This window comes from Mangifera indica, chromosome 16 (genome assembly GCF_011075055.1).
Source record: "Mangifera indica cultivar Alphonso chromosome 16, CATAS_Mindica_2.1, whole genome shotgun sequence".
Lineage (NCBI taxonomy): Eukaryota > Viridiplantae > Streptophyta > Magnoliopsida > Sapindales > Anacardiaceae > Mangifera > Mangifera indica.
The window spans coordinates 6,738,817-6,755,905 of NC_058152.1; the positions used below are offsets into that span (position 1 = coordinate 6,738,817).

Consider the following 17,089-nt stretch of genomic DNA (forward strand, 5'->3'; position numbering starts at 1 on the left):
ATGTTGAAATCCAATGTTTGGAAATCAATACAATTGATTCCCAGTATCAAGCCTTCTTAATATGAGATGTTTATATTATCTCAACATGTTAAATCAATTATAAACCTAGCACTAATTAGAAAATTCATTTAACCTCTAATACTTTAAATTCTTGCATTTACCCCTCAAAATAAGCAAAATCGACTTATATCTAATTATTTATCCACTTGGCATAAAAGTAATCCATTGGATAATTTACACCAAGTGTCGAAATGCATTGTTATTTGTCAAATCGACTAAGAACTCATTCGATTTAATGCAAATATGTATATACTATCATCAGTTCCAATTATATTCTTACCCAAACTCTTGGCTCTCTAATTGTAGTATATTAAAACCTTATATTCATGAATAATTACATTAACACATGTATAATAAAATTATATGTATAAATAATAAACACAAGCTTTTACGCAATTGATGATAATCGATTTACATGATGACATCTAATTGTTTGTGCACGAGTTTTGTATTCATTATTTATACACATAAATTTATTAGAAGTTGAAAAGGCTGAAATTATTATGTTTATATAAAGTTAAAGTTAATGGTTATATATGTAATGAATCTTAAAATTAATTTATCATTAATTATCTAAAAATAAAAATAAAAAAGTGGAAAAAAAATGTGAGGGGTTGTATCTTCTTATGTCTAAAAAATTCAAATTGAAAAGGTTTTATTATGCTTTTTCAATCCTCCAGCGTTTCGACCCAAAACCCAATAAATTTAAATATTATGGTTTGTTTACAGAACTCGGAATGCGAACGTTTACAAGAGAAAGAAGTTATCCATTTTGAGACTCCTGAATTAATTAATTTTCACACGGCAGTTTTTGTTTGGTTTGTGATGCCACTTGTAACTTCTTCATTCATAACCGTACTGTTTTGATTTCTTAGCAACTCTGACTTGGTTCTTTCATGGTGTTAAAAGGAATGGAGGCTGCCGATGTACAAGCTCATCTCCAAGCCTTGAGAAAATTATATTGTCTTCTCCAAAGTTCTGCAAGTACAACTAGTAATGAAATTGTAAGTTCTGCTTTCACTTTTCGTTTTTATGATTATCACCGGCTGTAGGCATGCTTCCTTTGGTTAATCATGTGAATTGTTGTTTGTTTATAACATGTTTGCTATTCATTGCTTATTTGAATTCTATACATTTAGGCTGTAAAAGTGGTTTTGATTTGTCTTTCAATCGTTTGTTGGAAAATAGTTGGATGAGAGAGCCAAGCTTTTATTGAAGAATCTTCTGGATGGTGCTGCAGACAAGGCTTTAGAGAGTAGTTCAAAGGTGATATATGTTTTTCAATTTTATGTATCATTTCATTTCTTTTTTTAACTCCATTAATTAATAGTCTGTAAATTTACAGATCATAGCGGCAGCAGAATCGGATTTCTCTAAAGCCGAAAAATCCAGCGTTACCCCAAGGATCAAAAGCTTCAAAACTGACCCAAGAAACGATGAGCCATCACTCAGTAAGCCTACTCCAGAAACGCCGGTTTCAGAGTCATCTGGACTCGACAAGGTTTCAAACAGAAACAAAGCAAGTACAATGAAGCAGAAATTCTCTGTCAAGAAACCAGACAAAGTTGCTGCACATGGGAACAAACGAAACTATCGATACGTGAGAAAGCATACTAATGAATCCGTGAAAGGCAATCAAACGCCAAGTGATAAAATGATCAAAGAAACTCAAATGAATCCAAATGATGGTAAACCTATTTTGGAATTGGAGAAGAATTTAGGAAATGCTTCAATGGAGGTATCGAATGCAATCAGACGGAATCAGTGTGCCATTTCGTCCGATAAATCATTTCCTCATGTTAATGTTGAGATTGTCAGTAATGGTCAGTCCAAGAAGGATAATTGGAGCGATCATCATATTAAAGCTAATTACCAGCAGGTGAATCAGAGAAATTTGAACAATGTGAATTCTACTTCTACTCAGCAGTTGGAATGTCAGGGGATTTTGAACAATGTGAATTCTACTTGTACAAAGCGGTTGAATCAGAGGAGTCCAAACAATGTGAATTCTGCTTCTACTCAGCAGTTGAGTCAGAGGACTTTGAACAATGTAAATTCCAGTCGGCAACTGAGTCAGATTGTTAGGAAGAATGTTGGAAGAAAAGTGTTACTAAGTCCATCAACTAGCCGAAATGATCATCTGGCTGAAGAACCTTTGAAATTGCAGAAGCGAAAAGAGGATCAAAGAAGTTCAGTTAAGTCTATTTCATCTATGATGAGGCCAACTTTGTTGGGGGCAGACGGTGATCAGAATATAAACCACATGGATGAGAGCTCATCGCCTGATGGTTCAGAATCAGTGGATACTGCTACTTCATATAGTGGTTCAAGCCAGAAAAGTTGGTCAAGTACTAGTAATGACAGTGACAATAAGGCCGGACATTCATTGCTGCACCACCGCTTTGCGAATATAGGGAACAAAAGTAGCTCCGATTCAGAGGAAAGGAGCTCTACATCTCCAAAGAGAAAGTACAGATTAGAGCATCAGGTGAATCCAGGAGCTGCAATGGGACGTCTGAGGAGGTTAAAAAACAAGTTGAGATTCATCTTCCATCATCACCATCACCATCACCACCACCATCACCATCACAAATATAAAGATTGTGACAGTGATGAAAGTGGGCATTCTAAGGCTCATCACATTAAGCCCGAGGGGAAACCTTTACCCAATATTTTTCGCCACGAAAACAGAAAAGAGGTTCATGGAAGAAAGCCTGGGGCGATTGTTGTGTCAACCAAGGATCAACCTAGTTATTTTCAGACATTAATGCAAGGGTTAAGAAGACATGTTAGGGATTCCAAGAAATCAAAGGGAGGCAGGGGAGGGAATAGTGTAAACAAGTCACATTGGTGGCACAAGTTTAAGCGCAATGGGGGAGTAAAACTGGGGAAAAAGGGACGTATAAAGTTTAGGCTTAAGATCCCAAAAGATTAAGATAATTTATGTTTTTTTTTTTCTCAAACATTTATTTATATGTTTTCAAAATTAATTGGAAGACTGAATAGAAGTTTGTTTTTATTATAATCCAGAATTTGAAGAATGACTCCTTAGTAGACTCCTATTTCTTTTTTTAAATTTAATTACAATATTATCCTTTATTGAAATTAGTAAATTCTTCACACATTAGCCCTTTTATTATTAGTCTAGACATTTCTTTTTGTATTAATAGTTTTAACAACACATTCTTTAAAAAGAAGTTTAAGTCTGATAATGTTACAAATAAGAAGGTATTACTTTAGAGAGAATCGTGTAATTTAGAGAAAGGAAAAAACTTTAAATTCTCTAGAACTTAAAATGAATAATAATAATAATATATCATTCTCAAGAAGAAATAAAATGTGTATCATTCTATCAATATTCATAATTAGAAGTAATTAACGTAAATCTTTCACACATCTCCATCTTATTTAAATTTTATGAAAAAAATAAACTTCTCCTAATTTAATTCCAGACTCTTAGTTTTACAAATTAGAATTCATTTCTTTCTGGTTTTATTTTTTCCATCTTTAGAGAATTTCTCACCTCATCTTTATTTATTTAACATAAACATATACAGAAAATACTCTGATCTGAACAATCTGCCCACCAAAAATTTTACTCTCAAACCGCAATAGCCAACGAAGCTATGGAATAGAATCGACTGAAACATAAAATCACCCAAACTCCTAATCAAAATACATTAAAAAGTGAATTGGTATCATAATATGATTCTAATACAGGACATGCCCCAGTGCATCTGCAACATGTTGAGAAAGAAAAATAGCTTCACAGCAATTCAGAATTCAGTCAATTTACAAACTTAAGCAAAAGAGATCAATTATTTTACCAATTCCCTAGATGAGAAGCAAAATGCGAAATTACAGAGACAGACAGACAGACTGACTGACTGACCTACAAGGATTAGTCTATTCCAAACCTGCCCTTTGTTTCTACAAAGAAATAACATGTAGCGACAAGTTGAGGAAATAGCAAAATCAGTGTGTGAAGGAAGGGCTTTAAAAAAAAAATGAAAATAAACAAGTAGAACAAATAACTCACTATAGCTACAGTACTCTGCACCAAATGACTCTGATCAGACTCGATGATGAGAGGAAGAAGAATAGGAAATTTCTGGACAAAATATTACCACATTTTTTGCCAGCACAATCATGCAAGAATTCTCAAGCTGTATTTTGATGTCCCCTGCATGTTTCATTTACTTGAAGTAGTCTTGACGGAGAATTGTGATAAAACTAGGAGGTGGCCCATTTTCATCTATCAGCTTGCAGACTTCCCCATTGCCTTGGATGTACCATGATACTTTAGGGGATAATGGAGTATAAAGATCTGCGATTATCAAATAAATATTAAGCTATCATATGTTGAGTCTTCTTTTTCCCTTCTTTCAATTAGGCTAATATATCAAGAAAAGCAATCTAATAAGGATTTTTATATCCTACTAAAGCAAACTGGTCCTCAACAAAGATACATGAGTTTAAAAACCTGAAAAAAATCTAGCTTCTTTAGATAGCTTAAACAACAAATATAAACAATTGGGCATTATAGGAACAAATGATCAAATAATCTCAGCCTCGTTATACACATAAAACATCAATTAAGGGATAAACAAACCTTGGACCATTGTCTTTGGGAAACATTGCAATTATTATTAATCCTACCACAGGGTAAACACAAAAAGTAAGAAAGTAAAAATAAAAAAATTGAAGTTCAGAAGCCTCTCACATCATTGAAGCCAGTTGAAAGAGATGATGTGATGAATCAACAATAAGGTGGTTAAAAAAATGTTTGATACTACAAATCAACCTAAATGAAGCCTGAAAACTCCAGGATCTGTTAAGCCCGGGTAATTTAGTGTCCAATTAGTTAATTTAAAGATTTACAATATTAGTATTTAATTAGGAACAATAATTGGAATATATTATCAATCAAGAATATTAGTTTATCAGGGATTAGTATATTATGAGTCCAAGTAGGTTTTGTTATTAATCATACAAATAGAAGGGCTTTTGGGAGGATTAAGGGGAGCTTTTGAAAATTTAATTTTAGCGTAGTATTGTATTCTAGTAGATAGAGCACCATCAATAATCCCTTGGTGGAGCACTGAAGATATTAGGTTCTTGATTGTAGTAGATATCCATTCAAAAGAATATTTAATTCGGTTTACAAAAATCCCATTTATTTTAATTCAATTCAACAATTACAATTTGGGTTCCTGATAATTGGTATTAGAGCCAATAGATCTGCACACTGCCAACACACCTATGATTTAACTCGAATGGAAAATTGAGTTGATACGCTAAATAAGGAAGTTAACTCAAGAGAACCATGGAAAAAAGGACGTGAGAAACACAACGCACAATTTCAGATTTTGGATGAAATGTCATTGAAAATTCCAACTCTTGAGGGGATATTGGCTGCCTAGAGAAAATTGGACACCCAAAAAGAGACCAACAACACCACCACAGCTAGAAAAGAGTCGACAGAAAAAGCACCATAGAAACACCAAATAAGCAATCCACAATACTAGCCACTCAGACCACCCACAGTTTGGCCGCCACCATAACACGTACAAACTACCCACTATATATTACTCATCACATCATAATTCATCAAACCAGCCACCCACACATCAACACTGCAATTTCAGCCCACACTCACCAATTCAATACTTCCACCACAAATCAACACTTGACAACCACTACACCAACCAGCCGCCCGTCAACACTCCAATGTCACCCCCACAATCACCAAGTCAACACTTCCAACACACATCAACATTCAACATCTACCACATCAATCACCCACGGTCAACACTTCAATTTCACCACCACAGTTATCAATTCCATACTTCAACTGCCCATCAACACTTCTTCCCACCAACCATGACCATAGCTAATCACGATTTAATCCTACAATTCAGTATGGGGATGACCAATGACAGTCGTGAGAAAGGTAGAATTACCCAATTTAATGGCCATACAGTAGCTTGGATTTATCAAGCCAAAAAATATTTCGATATGCACAAAACACCTCATAACAGTGTTGCCAAATGTCTCACATATCCAAACCAATTTTACCCAAACTTCCCTAACAATATATTGAACTTATAAGTGTGGAGATCGAAATTTATATCACATAAAACCAACTGACTTGTTTTAAGGTTCAATCTACCAAACTTATATACCACTTTACTCACTTTTATTAGATGTGAGACTCTTTTCTTTTAGACTCTAACACCTTTCCTCAAGTGCAACAACCATAGGTTGTTAGACTTTCCATTTGGTTGAGTTCATTTGGATGGATGCGTTGTCACTCGTATGTAAGAACACTTTAAGTTGTTAGACTGGTCATTTGACTTGTGCTCCGATATCATGTTGAAAATATATTAGACCTATAACTGTGAAGATTAAAACTCATATTACACAAAATCAATTAGTTTGTATTAAGATTCAATCCACCACACTTATATCAGACGAGTTTTACCCAAACTTCCCTAACAATATTACCCAACTTCACCCAAAATTATAATCAGCCCAACTTTTCCCAAAATTTCGAACTACCCGAGTGTCGCTTGTAAATTCAACAATTTTCTGTCTGGTGAAAGAAAAACTCCAGCCCCTCACCTACTGCCACCTGACCAAACCCTTCACTTGCCACCTCCACAAGATGCAATAATTTTAGGTCGACACAAGATAAAATTCAAGCTCAAAATCAGTACACGCCAAACAATATTTGTTCAAATGCATACCTCCGAGTCTTAACTGTAGTTGATGATGATGAAACAAAGCCTGTGGTTGTAGAGGAAAGTAGAATTGAAACAACGCCAACAACATGTCATTCCATGGAGTTGTACCCAAGGCCTTTTTTCAAGGTGAATTTCCATACTTCAAACTTTGGGAAAAGGTTGCTACGAAGAGGGAGGTATTGTTAGGCCCCGAATGATTTAGAGTCCAATTAGGCATTTAAAGATTCAAAATATTAGTGTTTAATTAGAAATATTATTAAGAACATTTTATCAATTAGTTATATTAGTTAATTAAGAATTAGTATGTTGGGAGTCCAATTAGGTTAGGTTTTTAATTATATATAGTATGGTTTAGGAAAGGATTGGGGGAGCTTTTGAGAACCTAATTTTAACATAGCATTGTATTCCAGGAGGTGAAGCACCATCAGAAATCGATATCCATTCAATAAAATATTCATTTCAGTCTACATGAATCTCATTTATTTTAATTCAAGTCAATAATTAAAATCCAGGTTCCTAACAGAATCCTTTGCCAAAATTTTCAAACATTCTCAAGCAAAGAAAAAATGAGAAGACAATTCATCAACACAAACCATTCAAAGTCCTTATAAATTAAAATTCCACACTATAGAAGATATAAATAGAAAACAGAACTTCAATTAGAAATCATTGGGAAGCCAATAATCTGTATGCAAGGAAAAACATACAAAACAGAGAATCAACCAATAAATCCTCCCTAAAAAGCATTTTATTGTCATTGCCAACAGCATAACTCAAATGAGAGAGTAAAAAAAAAAGAAAGAACCATAGCTTTTTGAGGACATTGGCATGTCTTAATTGTATAATGCTGGCAGTATATTCAGCTGATTAGTATAAAGGCAAACAGTACATTCAGATGGCATACATATCAAGCATATCAAGCATTACTTAAGTAAAATCTGCTTCAGTTGCTAAATAATATAATTACAATAGACATCAAAGGTGGTCCATTTATATGCATGAGACATTACCTGTAATAAAAGGTGGATCTGGCTCTCTTGTGCTATGTAATACAGTCGTTCCAGATAACACAGTGATAAATCCACAAAGCTCTGATGTTATACTACTTGCACTTTGCCCAGAATAATCCTAGTGCAACCGGACAGACAATTAGAGACATTATGATCCATCAGACTTACCTGAACAAGTGTAAGTATGGCAGTGTATTTGAGGTTTGGCCTTTACCTTAAACATTATTGCGCTGGCGAATATTGTAAAAGATGTGAACAAAGCATAGTATATAGGAGAAACAACTGCTGTGTTGAAAGTATCCAATGCCTGCAACCATGCCAAAATCAGAGATTATAGAAAGTTTGAACTGAAAAAATGAAAGCCAAATCATAATAACTAGAGATTATATAAACTAAAACAAAAAGGTGATGGCCAAATCATCCTTTGTTTACCAATTGATCTATAAATTCTAAGAAACATTAGATAATCTGATATCCTGCAGAAACAAGGACAAATGCTAATTGATAAATGTTTGAATATATTCCAAATATATGGTTTTATGGTTGCCCCATTTTCTAGATTGGTTTACGTTCGAATACCAGTTTGGTTCGATTTTCGAATAATTTTGAACACCCTTAAGAATACATATTGGATAATATGGCCCATGAATTTAAGGCAATGAAAGGATGTTTGAAAGAATGGAAGGAGATCATGAAATGGGGGGTGATTGAGGGAAATGATGAGATCAAAGCTCAACTACCATCGCCATTGTTTGAGGAGAAAGTTGCAAAAAGAGTGAAAATTGACGTGGAAGACAATGATATTGAGGTTGAATTTAGAAATGTTGGTGCGTTCTTGGTCGTGGATGATGTTAAATTTAGCAAGCAAAAAGTTGAGAGATTGGGATTTGAGGCATATGTAACGGTGTTTAGAATGAATGATGGCAAAGTGATGTTTTTGGCGATGGTCAACAACAACTTGACTAATGGCAAAATACATGGGATTTTTTCAAATAGGGTAGGAAGAAAGGTAAAAAAAAAAAAAAAAGAAAATCAAAATGGGTGTGTTTAAAAAAAAAAAAGACTTTCCAATCTTTCTCAGGGTGGTGTTCAAAGAAGGTAAAGCTAGGATTAAATAAGGATCAAATAATAATTATTGCAATAATAATAATAATATTATTATTATATCATTAATTTATTAAGAAAATATTTTATATTGGATTTGAATAAGACATTTAAGATTAGGATTATGATAAAATAAATTATTTGAATAATATTTGAATTTGAATGTTAGATATAGATAGAATAAATAGAGATGATTCGATTGAAGAAAGAAGAAAAATATTGTTATTTGGGTATTTTGAGCAACCTTTGACTGATAAAGAGGCTAAGACCTTTAAGAGGAGTTAACACCTCTTGTTACCAACATTGTTTTCTTTAAATATTAATAAAATTCATGTTAGATCACTAACATAAGGTCAAAAGTTCAATTATATTTCCAATTCTAGAAAACTACAACAAACACACTTAGGAGATGAATTAGAACTCTATTGGGCAAATATTCAAGATCTAAATCTTGTTTTCAGCAATATCACATATTTCTTGTCTAAAGACAATTAGTGACTTACACCTTAGCAGAAAGGAGATCTACTCTAGACACTTGCAACATGGTGCTTTTTTTCATTGTTTTGCAAGGATTATATACACACTTTTTTTAGCCTTCTGTACAATATTTTTTCCCTTCCCAAGAAAAATCCCTATATAGCAGATAGTTGGTCCACCATTGTTCTCTCTTTTTTTTCAATAATACAATATTTCCATATTAAACAAATTTTTTAGGGGAAAAAAAAAGCAAGATTAAAGGCATTAAGCATTCAAATCACACTGCAGAATTAAATGACTTTGATTTTCTAGATTAAATAGTTCAAGAATGAATCTACTTTTTGATCAATTAATTCTAATCTCAACCTTCCTCATAAGCACTTACTACTACCCAAAAAAAATTGTCACAAAAACCTCAAAATGTTGAAGCAAACATTGAGAAATGTGACAACCCAACACGTTTTATCTCACCATTGACCACACCTTGCCAATCTAGGTCACATTTTGTCACCATTCATTTTTTGTTTTTTCTGATCTATACTAACTCTACTATGGAAGAATTGAAAGCATATTATAGTAGTATTCCAATTCAATTCCCAAACTGACCCAATTATTCAAACATCTTTAGCCAGCCCCAAAAACTAGTTATGTCAGCATTTTTTAACGCCACCTAGAATACCACTTAACCTAAGCCAAGAATGGCTTAATTTCTTCTTTTCCCAGACAACTTTCCAAAAGTTTACTCATCTTGCCTAACAATTACTCTAAAATGAATCATAAGAGTCAAACTGGTCCTATGAGTGAGAATGATGCTTGAAGCAAGATTAAACATGATGGTGGCTATGATGCTAGAAGTGAGGGCAAACACAATGCTGAATATGGTGCCAGAAGTAAGGACCATATTAAAATCAATAAACCATCTCAAGCTAAAAGTGATCCTAAACTAGCAATTAATATTTATTTCATTGGTTAGGCCTCTTATAAATTGTATGTTCACTAAATTTTCTTCAAGATTAACTTACAATCCAATAATTAATTGTAAACACAATGTATACTCACTAAGGCATTTTTGAGCCTCTAGTAGTTTGTCCCAAAAATATCTTTGAACCAAGGATGAGCTTTAATTTGGCTTGCCTTTAGAGTACCAAGCATGTGCTCAACATCGCATAGCAGCCTAGTGATTAGATTTTTTGCTTCAAGGGCCAACCTTGCCTCCTTTGGAAACTTCAACAACACTTCCAAAGCAATATAATCTAGTGTGCCAATGGTGGAATATGCCAATTTCCTCCTATTTATCTACCAACATTGTAATTTTTCAAGAGGGTTTCTTTAACGTCTCCCATTACCAAATTCTGGAAAGAGGCCATCAACATCCATTGATTCATTCAAATTCTTATCACCTAGAGCTCTGTTTTCATTCATAGCAGACAAATTTGTGTAGTCAAGAGGCTTGCAATGATGGGGAATGAAGGCATTCCAATTGTGGGAGGAAAATAAGGCTAAAACATAGAAGGAAAAAAGATTGGAAGAAAATTCGAGGTAAGAGAGAGGTTAAGTGGAAAAGATGAATGAGGAAGTTGAAGAAATAAACCAAAGGCAAGAGGAAGGAAGGGTGGCTGACGTGGCAGCCAATGATGATGTGGCAACATGTTTCACGTTACATGACAGAGTGCTGTAGCATGCTTATGTGACACGAAGTGACATGTTTCCTAGTTATGTAGAGTTTAATTTAATTTAATTTTCTTAATGTTATTGAGTCTTCAATTTAAAGTTAGTATCCTAGTTCAATTTAGTCTTATATTAATATTAGTTTTCCTAATAGGTTTAAGAGTCTTACTTTGATTTAAGAAATAAAGAATTTTCAAGATATATTATTTAGGAAAACTCAATTTTATTTAAAAGTCTATTAATACTATTTTCTAGAGTCATAGCTTTCTAAAATTTGGAACAAATTAATATTCCTAATTCTAGTTAAATTAGTATCAACAAGTTTTCCTATTTTAATAAGTTTTCATAGTCTAGTTAAGAAAATAAGCCTATGTAAAGGCATGAGTTATGTAATTCAATTCAATTAATCAATTCAAGTTATTAATTAAATTTGTATTTGAGTTTTTTTAAAAATTCTTTGCAAATATTGCATCAAATTCCTGTTTATCCCTTTGTCAGTTGAACAATATCAGAGCATAAACCCACTACGCTTGTCCTACATCATGCAAAAACTAAGACAGAAAGCTTCAAATGACCACTTTTGTCCAACAACTATTTGTTAAGCTTTACATCTCTATAAATGTAGTTGTGCTTTTATGAATAGATCCTATGGCCAACACACTTTGAACAATGTAAAATCTACCAACAGATTCAATCAAGTCTCTTCCCTCATCAACAAAATCATCAAGTCGCCTCCAATTAGATATTCCATAATTAGATACATGTATTTGACACCTTGATAGGAATAAAAGAGTTCACAGTGTTGTAACTGCCAACTTTAGCAAGCAAATTCCTTTTAGCTTTAACATGTTTGACTTGTTCCCAACAAAGCAATTCTAACTTATTCCATTTTTTCATGGCATAAAAATTGTCTAATTTCTCCTCTTGACAGAATCTAACTACAAGGGTGTTTGTAATAAAGCTAGCAAGACTTATTTGAGGGAATAACCGAGTGAACTGTTTTAAATTTTGACATTTGGCAAGTGGGTCTCTAAGATTGAGAGGCTTATGGTTGCTTTGAAGATGGGCTTTGCATTCAGTGATGATTCAATTGGAGAACAAAGACATACACCACCAGCCCTTAAGTGATGACCACCTCCTCCAGAACTGACATCTTTAGGGAAAACCCTATTAGTTGTAGCTTTGCATTGATTTTCAATAGAGAGAGGGTGGTCACTTTGCCTTAATTTACAACAAAGTTTGTCAAATTTTGTGAGGCAAAAATGGATTTAAGAGAAAAAGGAAAGGGCATACAAAGTGAAGGATTTATGGTATGAGTTACTTGTGTGTAAGTCGGGTCTGATAGACTATTGGGTGGATTACGACTAGGAAAAATACGATTGTTATTGTGGTTGAATTGATTTGTAGAAGAATGAGACGATGGATTGTATACTTGTGTGTTGGTTTGGGGAATGATTTGATGGGTTGGGTCGAGTTGAGTAAAGGTTTGGGTTGTACTAGTCAAAGTAATTGGGTTGCGTCAAGATTGCTTAAGTGAGTTTTGGTTGAAGATGCATGTGTAACTGGGTTGGGTTTGGTTAATAGAGCGTGACTTACGTTTTTTGTATAAGTGGGTTGGGTTTGATTAATAGAGTGTCAATTAGTGTTTTGTCTATAGTTGGAACGGATTTGGTCGAACATAGGTTAGGATAGGGGACAATAGATAGGCTTTGGAAACTAGTGTTGATTGGAGAAGGTAAAACCAATTAAGACAAGCCTCTGCTACACTTGTGAAACCCTCAAAAAAAAAAAAAAAAAGCTAAGGCTTGGATTAATTTGTTGGGTTGATTTCCTCTCCCATCAAATATAAACCTAGCTTGATAGTTCACCCACTCCAATTTCGTTTTCCTTGACATTTTCTTCGACAAAAAATGTAGATAACTAAAACAATGGTCATTCCCAACAGTCATCGTCATCTTCATCATCCGGGGCAATGGACTACATTTTGACAATTGATTTTCATTAAATTCTATTGAGATACCTTTAAAATCTCTCGATTCACCCTTTTGGATCATCATTGGCTTCGAAAATTTGCTAGAATTATTGCTTCGTGGTCAAAGTCAAATTTGTTGACTTATTGTTGTTATGTACTAATTTACAAATATTGTCACGTTGGAAGTTGTCGAATCAACTTCTCTCTTCTCTCACTTCTCATCACACACAATTAAGACGTTATCATCATTAGATTCGTCCTCATCCACCAACAAGACCATTAATGACTTGAATTTATAGTCATGATTGGTCTTTATTAACTCTCACATCAAAGGCAATTTCCTTTCTCCCCCATAGGTCAAGCTTCAGTTTTTGTGAGTCACTAGACCAACAAACACCTCCAGCTCTCATCCTTCATGAAATCAAATTTGTCCATCATACTTGCAACAACTTTGATACCAATTCGTTGGGATCCTACAAAATCAATCACTCCCAATCCAACATCTCAAAGACAACCAATTTTATGTAAATGAACACAATTTGATTATATTGTCCACACTCAAAGGCAAAAAGAAATACATAAAATAAACAAAACAAAAAGCAGCTACATAGCTACACCCTCCCTAAGCTTGGTACTCAAGAGAAAGGTTCTTTCCCCAAGTGTTTCCCACGATATTTTCTTACTTTTATCCTTTTCTTTTTGGGGTAAGTCCTTTTTTTTATCCTTACTCCTCTCATAATTGCCAACCAATTTGCTGCCAAGTGTGCTGGTTGTCCCAAGTGGTTCCTCCTCCCTTTGGTGTGCCACATGTGTTCCCAATTTTGTATCCTATAGGTACAATTATGTGAGTCCTAACACCATCCCACAAAGAAAGGATGTCTTCCTTTCTCTTGATATAAATAGAACCTTCAATTCTTGAACCCAAATTACCCAAAACAATAAATTTCTGCACAACTTTATTTTTATCATCCTTCCAAAAAGTGTCCAAGAATTTTGAGAAAAAGGATTTGTCAGAGGTTGGATTGACCCAAGAAATTTTAGCTATTTGAATCAATTCAGACCAAAAACCAACAAGGGACAAGGATAAACAGTCTATTTTTTTCTTTTTTTAAGTGATACACCAAGAGGGAGTCAAAAACATACTAAGGAATGCATAGTGAAAATGTCACCTATAATGATTTTACTGTGAGCTAAAGCCCTAGCAAAAATTTAAGCCTTGCAAGGACATTGACCTTTCAAATTATTCTATCCTACAACAAAGGAGAGTAAGAAAGCTCATTAATTAACAAAGAGAAATATGATTTACATAAAAATCAAGGAGAATCTAACTTCAATCCCACTGATTCTCTTTATGCTCATTAATAGGTACATTATCACTGAAACCAATAAAACATAAAGATCCTAGAAATCTATCTCATTCAAATTCCACAAAAGGTCAAAATTAAACTTCCAATGTGGAGAGGGCAACCAAGAAAACTACTCTAGATTTGATAGAGACATTATGACATCTCAAATATCCATAAAGATGATAGAACATGCAACACAAAGGATTATCCTACAAACAAGCATATTCCAAAAGGCTAATGATATCCAAATTCCCAACTTCTAGCAGAATATAGATTTCCAAGATCTTCAAAAGGATCCATTAGCCATCATCTTAGAATCCCAACCATTTACATGAAAACTATATTTACTCTTTGTAAGCACAAACCATTAGGAGGAATTATGAGCATTTACTACCACAAAATCAAAGAGCTAAAAGTTCAAACATGACATCGCATGTCTTTTAGCCCACTCTACTTTTACAATTCAACATTTCACAATTGCTCTATCCAATTAATTGACAATTTTAAACCAAGAATACTTCCAAATAATGTCCTTAAATTATTCCAACTATATTTATGTAGTGAATCAAAAGGATTTCAGGTTATATAAATATAGAATTTTTAAGGCAAAGAAAAAGGAATAAGATTGCTTGAGGCATGCCAAAAAAATTCTAGGTTTTGCAGTGACAACAGTGATTCAACACTAGAAACTTGGAAGGAGATATTATATCCTCAATTACCTGGTCCTGAAGAGATCTGATCCTCTACTTCTTAGTTGGGGTCAAACCATTCAAACTTTAAGAAAATATCATGTTATCAATGACCCAGTGTATGAGAGAAACCATCATGGAAGATATCAGGATTTTGAAATTTTAAGAGAAGTATAAGAAATCGGGTTCTCATTCTGCCTAATGGAGTCCCACATGTCAACTTAAAAGACACCAAAAAAAGTTAATATCATCTATTCACTAACGATAATCCCTCAGTTAGAGCAAATCTTTAAGCAAGACCATTGAGCAGCTCTCTCTGCTAATCATAGGCACTTTAACCGCTAACAATAACAATGACCCCATAATATTACTCTTACAATGAATAAGATACTGACCATGTTTAGATAGTTTAATTGTGTGATGATACAGGTGATTGCAACCATTGCAAAAATCCATGTCTGAAAGTATTTGGCTTGGTTTATTCCCTCCAGTGTTAACTTTATTGCAATGCCAATGGCTTTAACACTCATAACCTGTACCAAAAAAAAAAAAAACCTCATTAAAACAGCATTGGGGTGATCCAAAATGTGAGGAAAAAATGAGCAGTGGAGCCGCAAATACTAACTGTCAAGGACCCAATTACAGAGCAAATCCCTATATATATCATTATGTTGGTTTGGCCATATCGAGGAGCACAATACAAGATCAATACCAATGCTACAGCCACTACTGAGCCCACATACAAAAGAAATGCTGGAGAAAAGAAACAGATAAACCAGTCAGGAGATGAAGTTGGAATCACAGATGACAAACATTTAACAACCAAAAAAAAAGAAAAAATGTGCAGCATACCAGGTTGCGTTGCTAACTCCCAAATTTCCTCAACTGAATCAATAGATTCCTCTTGTGGAGCATGAAGCACAATTACTACAGAACCCACTACACATAAAAGACACCCCAAAATTCCCATTTTGCCTAACTTCTCCTTCAATAAGAAATGCGCCAAAACAGCACTGCCCATTTGTAAATAACTTTCAGACACCACAACTTAGGGTAAAACAAACAACAGTACAAAATAAGAACAAAACTTAATAAACTCAAATCACCTAACAATGATACTCAATGCACCAAGTGGAGTAACTAGCGCGGCAGGAGCATAAATATATGCTACAAAATTTGCAATCTCACCCACAATCACTACAAAACCAAATAATAATGATAATAACGGAAAATTTTAATAAAAAGGAAATAATCCGATAATTTAAAAAGAAAACAAAAACCTTACTAGTAACCATGCCGATCCACCATAGCGGCTCTAACAGATAACCATATCCTCCAGAACCTTAATTATTGAAAAATATATAAATTAATTCAATCTAAAAAGAATTAGTAAACGCAATACATATGTACAAAAATTTAAAAAGAAAAGTAAATGAAGAAGAAAGGTACTAGCACTAGGACCGTTGACACCAGCCTTTCTGAGGCCCTTCTTCTTGATGATGAAACTGGATCCTATAAAGGCACTTGAGACCACAGCCAGTAAAAACCCTTTGAGATTACTGGAGTACATCTATTTCTATTTTAATTTAATGCCGCTCATCACTTATTGATTTTGGTTTAATTTCATTGATTCAAGAATTTTTTTTTTTTTCTTCTTATTATTTTTCCAGGAGATGGACAAGGAGAAAGTGAAGACCGTCAGGAACGCTATTCGACTCTCTCATCTCAACTGTCAGTCTTCTACTTTTGTTCTATTAAATTTCCTTTTTATATTAATATGCACAATTAAAATTATGGGGATGTTAATTAAAATAAGCGTCAATTTTTTTTAAATATTTTTAAGTAAATTTATAATGATATTGTTTTTTTAAATAAATTTATGAGAAATTAAAATAATTACCCCTTTTTGTGGGATAATATAAAATTTACCCTAAATTTTAGGGTTTAAGAAAAATATTCTCATATTAAAGGATTTAAATGAAAATACTTTAAAATCCCTATAAATACCAAAACTACT

The 17,089-nt window shown here is 33.7% G+C and overlaps 2 protein-coding genes across 3 annotated transcripts; one reads left to right on the forward strand and one right to left on the reverse strand.

The window, feature by feature from the left end:
• Positions 1–728: 728 nt before the first annotated feature.
• Positions 729–3,116, forward strand: LOC123199156 (probable serine/threonine-protein kinase DDB_G0282963). Of its 2 annotated transcripts, XM_044614034.1 has the most exons (4): positions 729–878; positions 970–1,064; positions 1,249–1,326; positions 1,406–3,116. In XM_044614034.1, exons 2-4 carry the CDS (start codon positions 972–974, stop codon positions 2,993–2,995), a joined length of 1,761 nt encoding a protein of 586 aa, XP_044469969.1. In that variant the 5' UTR covers positions 729–878; positions 970–971; the 3' UTR covers positions 2,996–3,116. The 2 variants fall into 2 exon arrangements, with proteins under 2 accessions (XP_044469969.1, XP_044469968.1); XM_044614033.1 differs by lacking the exon at positions 729–878 and having other exon boundaries at positions 901–1,064.
• A 598-nt stretch (positions 3,117–3,714) lies between these two features.
• Positions 3,715–16,820, reverse strand: LOC123199157 (probable magnesium transporter NIPA6). Its single transcript, XM_044614035.1, has 9 exons — positions 16,522–16,820; positions 16,358–16,414; positions 16,179–16,269; positions 15,925–16,085; positions 15,698–15,825; positions 15,468–15,605; positions 8,031–8,123; positions 7,817–7,934; positions 3,715–4,387 (listed from the first exon to the last, which is right to left on the reverse strand). Exons 1-9 carry the CDS (start codon positions 16,640–16,642, stop codon positions 4,257–4,259), a joined length of 1,038 nt encoding a protein of 345 aa, XP_044469970.1. The 5' UTR covers positions 16,643–16,820; the 3' UTR covers positions 3,715–4,256.
• Between the last annotated feature and the right edge of the window lie 269 nt (positions 16,821–17,089).

Excerpts from the sequence above, each read along its gene's own strand:
- LOC123199157 (XM_044614035.1), bottom strand. The coding sequence starts at position 16,642 with ATGTACTCCAGTAATCTCAAAGGGTTTTTACTGGCTGTGGTCTCAAGT. Across the intron at positions 16,086-16,178 it reads GCATTGAGTATCATTGTTAG|TGCTGTTTTGGCGCATTTCT; the intron begins GTGATTTGAGTT and ends ACAAATGGGCAG. Across the intron at positions 7,935-8,030 it reads CCAGCGCAATAATGTTTAAG|GATTATTCTGGGCAAAGTGC; the intron begins GTAAAGGCCAAA and ends CGGTTGCACTAG.
- LOC123199156 (XM_044614033.1), top strand. The coding sequence starts at position 957 with ATGGTGTTAAAAGGAATGGAGGCTGCCGATGTACAAGCTCATCTCCAA. Across the intron at positions 1,065-1,248 it reads GTACAACTAGTAATGAAATT|TTGGATGAGAGAGCCAAGCT; the intron begins GTAAGTTCTGCT and ends GTTGGAAAATAG. Across the intron at positions 1,327-1,405 it reads CTTTAGAGAGTAGTTCAAAG|ATCATAGCGGCAGCAGAATC; the intron begins GTGATATATGTT and ends GTAAATTTACAG.